The following is a 9,064-nucleotide window of genomic DNA, read 5'->3' on the forward strand; positions in this document are numbered from 1 at the left end:
CCCCCCCCCAGCTCCCTCTATGTACCCCAATCCCCAGTATCTCAGAAAGTGGAAAAAAGAGAAAGAAAAGGGGACAATCTACAATTAATTATAGCTAGTCTTGAATATCTGGAGCTGCTATCCAAGGGTTCTCCATTAAGTCATGATATAGTCCTATCATGATCAGCAAAAATACAACAGCTAGTAAACTTCACAATATATAGAGGGCAGATTCCAGCTATAAATTCAAGAATGACATCCATGCTATATATTCCTGGAAAGAGTTTTTGTAACAGAGATCTGTTAGCCATTTCCATATTAGGAAGGTGCACGTCTTAATTAGCCATTTCCATATTAGGAAGGTGCACGTCTTAATGCAAAGGGTTTATATCAGATGCCAACATGTTAAATATAGCATATATGTATATTAGCTAATTGTATGTAAATATTCATTACCCAATATAGGTGTCTGTAAATATCAGGTACAAGCACGTACAAGTAATTTCTTGCTGACATTTTTATGTACATCTTGATAAAGAAAATCACATAATGTACTTAAATTTGCATTAAAGCAATTCAACACAATACATCAAGATAAACGAAAAATCCATCAGAGTATAATATTAGGATTATAGCCGGGGCAGATGCAATGTGAAATTAATGGGTTCAACTGGATCTACCATTTTTACGCGAATTTTAGTTATATATGTGAAAATAATCAAAAGATATATAAAAAATTAAATTCTAAACTCATAATTTACAAAAATACAAGGTGTTCAATATTAAGATGATTAAAGTTAACTCACAAATTATACATTTTGAATCCGCCTTTAAATAAATGAAAGAGCTTACAGTTGTCTAGGATTATTCCACGTTCATATATAATCATGGAAGATGCTTTTTCCCCATCCTAAATCTAATATACTAGTATTAAACTTAGTGCTACTGTAACATCCTTTCTGTCTATATTTGTTCGGACTGTTCAAAAATATTGTCGCACTCATTAATTTTGAATAGTCTAGCGTTAGATGAAATTTTTGAAGAGTTCAAACAACGTAACTTTTTGTATATGCACAAAAAGTTTAGCAAGAAACAAACTGCAATGAGAATATTTCAAGCATATGGAAATTAAATGTATGATCACGTTGCAATCGCAAAGAATAATGCATAATATCTCAAAAGATTCCAAGCATATGATCATGTTGAGGACCACTCATCCCAAAAATATGCTTCAGTTTACGCCGACAGGCGTGACTTATTCTATTACTTATGCATGTTCTGCATGAGATGTTTATGCATCACAAAAAGCAAGAGAAAAAAATCATACCGCAAGATTTGCCTTTGGCATGCTGAGGAGCGCATTGCCACCTCCACTGGGCTGATTCTTAAAGCCTATGGCCAGATTAACGTACCAACAACAATCACAAAATTGGTTCTTGTCAAAACCCAGTAATAAAAAGAAACTACTTCCTTCATTTCATTGTATATTTCTATATTTGACTAATTAAACACATAGTTTAAAGAAGAAAGACTTACTTTTGACACATTTCAAAAGTATCGAATTTGTAATTTTACACATTACTCCCATGACATTTTTATCATCATAAAAGTATGTTATTAAGGGTAAAAGGGGAAGATGGTCTAAAGTTAAAGTACTTCAAAATATAAAAGTGTCATTCTTTTTCTTAAGTGGCGAAAAAGAAAGGGGTGTCAAGTAAAATACAACAGAAAGATTAGTTTCCTTCTTGATTTCTAGGTCATATCTATGCTTTAGACAATCCCTACTTGCTAGGTAATTCAATTTATCACAAGGTAAGCTACAGTCGTGGTAATCAAGCAATTCACTTAAAAAAGCCTTTGCAAATAGTACAAGAACAATGTTGCCCAGAGGAAAAGCATCAATCAAGTTCATGCATCACGACTTGACTGTTGTTTAAACCAGTGGGGACCAAACAATTCATATATTGTACAACTAAATGCAATGAAAGAAAGATAAAACTTTATCCAGACAAAGCAACGTCCATAGGAAAAGGTTGCGGTGGGAAAGCAATCTACAGGAAAGGGACATATGTTTTAACTTTATCAACTTTAGATTTCCATCACTCGGAATCTTGTTCGATTTGACCGGACATAAGAAAATTGACAACTCTCATCATTTCTTTTACCATTTACATTTTATGAAAGATTTTAAATAGAACTAACTTATGTTGATCTGATTTTACAATCATGTCTTTGAGAAGGAGAAATTATTATTTGATTTTACTTTTACCTGAATATTCACTATCAGGTGATCAATACCTACGAAGGAGTTCAAAGGCACTAGCAAGTAGTAATCAATAAAAGCAGACATGTTGAGTGGCAAAAGTTTCACAAGCAGAGATGAATTTGCAATAGATATGTACGTTGGTTTGTAACTATGTTCATTTATTTTTAAGTTTCACACGTTCATGCAACCATCATATGTGAGTATTGGAAAATACCTATTGCTACTATTGTAGATGCGGCCATCATTGTTAGGATAGAGTTTATGTCCAAGTGTCTATATATATTGTTATGATTTAGTCTATGATAGTGGCCTGGCCTGTTAATACAAACTTATTTAAGAAGCGCAGTCAAAGCGTGCAGCATGTTCATAAATGGAGGAAAACTTTAGTCTAACCTGGTCAATAGGACACCTACAACTTGTTAAGTAAATGTGCGAACAATTTACACTTCTAAATAAGATGGTCACACGGTTTAATATAGTATCAGACATACAAAAATCCTTAGTTTAAGTCTTATCATCATCTATAATAAAAACAAATTCATGTGCTTGGTTAAAAAAGGAAGAATACTTGGTTTAAAAAAGAAGAATCAAACCAGCACATGAAAGGATGTATGTACTAATTAAAGACATAGTAATTAATTATTGCAACTTAACCTTTTAAATGAGATAATCACACACTTTAAAACTCGCTAGGCAAACTTGGAACAACCGTTATCAGAAAAAAAATTCCGCGTGCTTGGTAAAAACACGCATACATACACACACCAAAAGCATATTAACAACGTATATGTCATTGATGAAACTTGTAAACAAAAAAAAATCAATGATCAATCAATGCAGCATGTCAAGATAGTGTCGAACTGAAAAATAGGAAAGGGATTACCCTTAATATTATCTGCTTCGCATTCCAGGAGGTACAATATCCCCAAGCAATCCTTCATCAGTTGGCAGCTGGTTGGCTGGTTGACTTGTCTCTGGCAATCTACGAGCTTCTGCAGATTCACCTGGAATTTGACGCGATTCTGGGGCACTCATAGGTACTTCTTGAGGGTATTGAACACCCCCGGGAAGGTAGAATTGTGAGGCTAAAGGTGATAATTGATGAGTTGTAAATGCAGCTTCATGACTGATAAGTCCGCCTCTAGGAAATCCAACTGTATGGTGACAATGTTGTCCTTCATATGTGGTGATTACAATTGACGGATCTTCAGAAGATCGCTCGACTCTTTTCTTCACTGTGCACTTGGTATTTGTACAACGATAATAGCTCCTGAGAAGGCATGGACATCATAATTATTTTGCAAGGGTTAAGTTCCGTATACACGCTACCCTGCTCAGATCCCACTTGTAATATTATACTGGGATTGTTGTTGTTATTGGAGGGTTTAAACATATTATTTCTATCTTGATAGAAATTATCAATGCTATGCAATATGTTGATAAAACATCATACTGTTCAGACACCATGTTTATTTGGTAAAATGACATTTGAAACCTTGTTCAGGTAACACTTAAACAAAGGTTTCTTCCAGTCTATCTGTTAAGAGATACACTAGTACTAAAATCAATGATTAATCTAGAATATGCGCCTTGAATTTTGGTGCTTCTGAAGTTGTTTTCGGTTAAAGTTTACTTTATTTTACTTCACTTTCAAAACAATATATTAAAGAAAAAAAAAGAAGCTCAATAATCTTGCTAGCAAAATGAAATGCTTTGTATAATATTATAACCAGCCTTCTTTTACTCACTAGAAAATGATGGAATTCCATCAAATATTCATGACATTATTGCCGATTGAACTTTCAACTGCTACTATAGTCAAGCAATTTCTATTTTCTTGATCACAATGGCATCCGAGTCAATTTGCGCAACCTCAACTAATTTATTAATAGCTATCTGTTATTTCTACCACCAATAAAATTATTAGGTAATTTTACATCTAAGGCTCGGGCAAATAAAAAAAAAAATTACTTAGCAAATTTTGTTTCTATTAAGATTTGAACTCTGATGGGGTTGATCACCAGACCACATCCTAGACTCTACAGTCAAGCAATTTAAACTTTAACAAAAGTCGGTCTTGGCAGCATTTTGTTATATTTGCATGCTTGCAGTACTACAGCTTTGTAATCAATTGGACTTATAGTTTGCAAACTAAAAGAATGACAATAATATTTCAAGTAGCCTAATACTAGTATTTGGCGAATTTAGCGTATTATACATCAGTTGGAAGCTAATTCAATCATCAACATTAGTGGGTAAGATCTATAACGAAAAGATGTATCATGATTGGACGTAACTGTAGTTAGTATTGAATTATGTGACCATCTCATCATTTAAAAACATAAGTTGTTAGATATGATTGAATTCTATTTATTTCATAACTACATTTTCAATGAACAGTTCACGTGTCATTCTATTTCTTTTTTCTTGGGCTAAACACACGTAAATTATTCTCTATAATATAATGTGTGAAGAACTTGTATCCGAGATTTCTGTTTGATTTTAATGTGTGGCAATTTTTATCTAAAATCTTAAGTTATTTAGAGATAGTGCACTTTTATTTATTTAATCATTATCTTCAACAATTAAAAAGGCAAGCTCAAATTTAGCGAAGGAATGGCATTTAAGGTAAAAAATTGTTCAACTTAAGCATTACGATGAAATTCGAGAACAAACCTTGGAAATGGACTATTTTTAACAGCTTTTTGACCATACTTCCTCCATCTGTAGCCATCTTCAAGATGATCAACTTCACTTTTCGTCATAAATGCAAAACGGGGCTGCCTGATTCGTTTCTGACCCTTCTTTTTAACCTTGCTTCTGTGGAATATTCAACCTAAAGTAACATTAGGAATGTGATTCCTTTATCACACTAGAAAATAGCTAGAAAAAGAGGCATTTCCAAGTACACCTGCTGAAAATAGCAATCAAATTGCTTTTCAACCGACCTAGTTAATCAGATAAATTATTGTAAACAAGATATCTTTCAATTGAAAAAGAAGTGGTCGATCTTTATTCTTTTAATGAAGTTGTAGACCACAGATATTTAATATCACCTAAATTGGCTTTACATGTTTTTGCGTCTTATTTTATCTTATATGCCGATAAGTGAAAGAAATTCAAGATTTTGGTCCAGAAGTTAATCTCTACTATATAAAAGCTAGCATTAATACTAATTAAGAAGCAGAATGAGAATGAACAAGTAGCTTAAAGAATGAAAGCTTTCCAATGCTGTCAATAGGTGCAATGAATGGAACTTAAAACTTATAAAACTATTGGGCAACGTAATTAGAGGAAGCACAAATTCATTCCACTCCCAGCCTAAACCATAGGATTAGAGGAAACGCACCTTTTCAAAGAAAACCTCCACTAACACTATTATATGGTCAAACCTCTCTGTAATTTGTTTGGATATTTTTTTGGTTGCTATAGCAAAATTATATTATAGAAAACATATAATATAACATAACATATAAAAATATGTTCCAAAGAAAACTTGACCGCTATAGCAAAATGATATTTTAGAGGATAATTGTTATGGAGAGATTTGATGTACCATTTGAAAAGGACGGTTTTTTATTAAAAAAAAAAAAAATTGCTCTAGACGTATTACGTAGACCATAGCCATAGCGTACAGAAATGCATGCAATGGGCCTTGAGAGATCACATAAAACAAAAGTTCACGCATATCATAACTAGGTTGCACTAGAAATATCACGTAGGAGACTCTTCTGTGACGACGTCTGACTCAACACAAATATTTAACAAAAAACTTAGCATAAAGTTTATAACTAAAGCATATCATTAAGAATAAATAAAAAATTTAAAATTAAATTATTTTTAAATATAAAAATATGTCAACCACATAAAGTATAACAGAGAGAGTAACTCATTTTCCCCATAACTGGTAAAATTTTCAAACTTCCACCATTCCTTAAATACTATGTACGCACAAAGCAATGGACCACAAAATAATGAAGCAGAAGTTACTAATTAATCAGAGATTACACCAACTATTTCCAGAGAAGTGTTATGGCGAAGATACTTCACTATACACTTTGCATTTGCCATTTGAGCTTTTGTTTGCGTTTTCTAAATCTAACTCGTGAAAATCAGCACAAAAACCAATCCAAAAGAAGAAAGGGGAAAAACATTTTCTTTTAAAAGTACAGTTATTTTAATTACGATTTACAATATTTTAGGGGAAAAAAATCATCCACGCCATTCCCGCCGCAATAACGGCTGTTTTGAAGCCACACAAAGTGCGCAATACCGAAAAGCCCAACTTTGATGATTAAATTACGATAATGCCTCTCTTTCTCTTTCCCATACTCCAACTTGCGTAAACAACTTGACATTTCTAGAACCTGTACGGACGCGGTAATGGCTTTTCCTTTTATGCTGCTACTGCAATCCCCTAAATTCTATACTTTAATTTGAAGTCCATTATTTACCACTGAAATTGCAGTTAATACGAATTTAACACACACATAGAGGGAGAGAGAGAGAGAGAGATGTAATATAAAGCTGTGCTACGTGAAGCGAGAGAAGGTCGATAACACATGACTCACGCTGTATCGGACGGCGGTCGGGAGGCGGAAGAGCCACCGGATGCGGTGGATTTCTCCGTAGGATCATCCGAACAGCTGGAAGACACAGGTTCATCAGTGATTTTCCCCGTCGCCGGTACTTCAGTAGCAGAAGCAGATGGAGTAGTACTACTATTTCCCGCCAAATCATCATCGATCCGATCAAATCCGCCAGCACCACCACTACCACCGGAAACATCCTTATCTCCGGCCGCCTCCGACGGTGGAAAATTCCAACCGAATTCGTTTAATATACTGCTATCTCTATCAATATTGCCGAAGAAGCTGTAAACATTGTTCGAATCTGCACCGAGTGACCAGCTCGACTCAGTAGCGTCGAACTCAGCTGCACTTTTTAATGGATCGTCAACTTTATCCTTATCATCCATAGATGTTACAGAGAGAGTGAAATACGCGGAGAGAGAAAGCTAGGGTTTAAGAAGAAGAAGAAGAAGAAGAAGGAGAAAAGATAACGCGTAAAGAGATTGTATTTTTAGGGAGTGTTTGGATGGAATATTTTAATTTTTGTTTAACTTTTTGGGATTGTTGGATTTGAAAGCTTTGTCGCGTCAATGGCAATTGGTGAGAAGACACTGAGAGAAAATATAGAGTTAAAAAAAAGATAAGTTAGAAAAATCGCCGTCAACCTCTAAATAGTGAGTATTTAACTTACTTGGGAGAGGCTGATATTTAAGTTATTAGAAATTCATATCTTTCCACGCGCTTCACCTCTGTTTGAATCTTACTTCTTAAGAAAAATATTACACTACATCTTTGGATAAACGATTTATAGCCTGTTCGTGCTTTTTTTTTGGGCTTAAAGTGTATTTTTTTTATTGTGAAAAGTATTTTTTTTCTTAAAAATTAAGGTGTTTTGGTTAAGTTTTTTAAAAGAAACAAAATGTTTTTTTAGAAGCAAAAGCAATTTTTGAATAGAATGAAAAATGCATTTGGAAGCACTTTTTAAACGCTTGACCAAGCATTAATTACTGTTTAAAAGTATATTTTTATTGATTAGTCAAACACAAATTATTTCTCACCAAAATTAAGTTTTTGAAAAATAGTTTTAAAAAAAATACTTTTCAAAATAAGCTAATGCACTGCCAAACATGCTAGTAGATTCTTTTATCCTTAAATTAAAAGTTTTATATTCGAATTTTGTCAACGAAGAACTTTTTATAGGAGTGCAGTGGTTCATCTGACTTGAATTTGAATTACTAGGTTTCAAATACTTGATTAATTAGATAATAAGTGCTGCCATTTTTACAAAATTTGGAGTCCATGAAACTTTATAAAAAAAGGAGATTTAAATTTCTTCCAAGATATAGAAGTATGGCATTTGCCCTGCTTCACGTTCTATAAATATGTTTTCATTAGGGGTTATGGACCCAAAAAATAAGTTAAAATAGCACGGTCTAGCCAGTTTTCGGACTGACCATTCAAAAATAGTCAGTATTTGCTAAGTCATTGAAAAATTGCCACTATTTTGCTGCAACAGAGATCGGTCCAGTATAATATACTGGAGTTCCGTGCACCTATGTATGAACTTCCAGCATATTATGTTGGACCGATATACTTTGTTGGTTCCAGTGTAATATACTAGAGACTGGAGCACTGGTGCTCCAAACTCCAGTATATTATGCTGGACCGATATATTATACTGGAACTCCAGTATATTATGCTGGAGTATTTTTCAGGATTTTGAACAGTATTTTCGTTCAGATTCATCTTTACATGAAAAATGACTAAATTTCGATTACTTTTGAAACTGTGGCTATCTTTGAATGACCACTTGTAAATTTGGCTATTTTTAAATTTCTCCCAAAAAAATAAATAAAAGGGAAGCACGTGTCAAAACAGATGAATATTGATTCAGTTTTCATCTTTCATTTGCAGAAAGAAAGAATAAAAAGGAAAAAGCCGAAATGTGTATATTTATTTTATAGGCTAAAGAATATCTCGTATTTGTATTACTCTCTACGTTTTCATTTATGCGAATTTAGTACTATTTGTGGAGTCAGATAAATTTACTTTGACCATGTCTTAAAAATTAATTATTGTGATTTATATTATTTTTTTATATATAAATTTTGTTTCAAACAATATATTATACAGTAAATTTAATCCTCTTATTCCGAAAAGGTTCACATAAATTCAAACACATAGCAAACTAAATTATTAGTCTTTGTAACTATTGAAAAACGTCTATCCCCACCCCGCCCCAACCCCA

At 33.3% G+C, this 9,064-nt stretch overlaps 1 protein-coding gene across 4 annotated transcripts; it reads right to left on the minus strand.

The window, feature by feature from the left end:
- Positions 1–7,614, minus strand: LOC107788682 (putative WRKY transcription factor 57). Of its 4 annotated transcripts, none has more exons than XR_001648675.2 (5): positions 6,817–7,614; positions 4,922–5,065; positions 3,129–3,515; positions 1,307–1,371; positions 6–253 (listed from the first exon to the last, which is right to left on the minus strand). XR_001648675.2 is itself a non-coding variant. In XM_016610381.2 (4 exons), exons 1-3 carry the CDS (start codon positions 7,221–7,223, stop codon positions 3,137–3,139), a joined length of 930 nt encoding a protein of 309 aa, XP_016465867.1. In that variant the 5' UTR covers positions 7,224–7,614; the 3' UTR covers positions 1–153; positions 3,129–3,136. The 4 variants fall into 4 exon arrangements, 2 of the variants coding, with proteins under 2 accessions (XP_016465867.1, XP_016465866.1); XR_001648676.2 differs by having other exon boundaries at positions 13–153; XM_016610381.2 differs by lacking the exon at positions 1,307–1,371 and having other exon boundaries at positions 1–153.
- Between the last annotated feature and the right edge of the window lie 1,450 nt (positions 7,615–9,064).

The sequence above is a fragment of the Nicotiana tabacum genome, chromosome 20, assembly GCF_000715075.1.
Source record: "Nicotiana tabacum cultivar K326 chromosome 20, ASM71507v2, whole genome shotgun sequence".
In the NCBI taxonomy this organism is placed as follows: domain Eukaryota; kingdom Viridiplantae; phylum Streptophyta; class Magnoliopsida; order Solanales; family Solanaceae; genus Nicotiana; species Nicotiana tabacum.

What these genes read in the sequence shown, in the direction of transcription:
- LOC107788682 (XM_016610381.2), bottom strand. Translation starts at nt 7,223, where the DNA reads ATGGATGATAAGGATAAAGTTGACGATCCATTAAAAAGTGCAGCTGAG. An exon ending in CGACCGCCGTCCGATACAGC is followed by an intron (nt 5,066 to 6,816) that starts GTGAGTCATGTG and finishes AATATTCCACAG; the next exon opens with AAGCAAGGTTAAAAAGAAGG. An exon ending in AAAAATAGTCCATTTCCAAG is followed by an intron (nt 3,516 to 4,921) that starts GTTTGTTCTCGA and finishes ATGCCTTCTCAG; the next exon opens with GAGCTATTATCGTTGTACAA.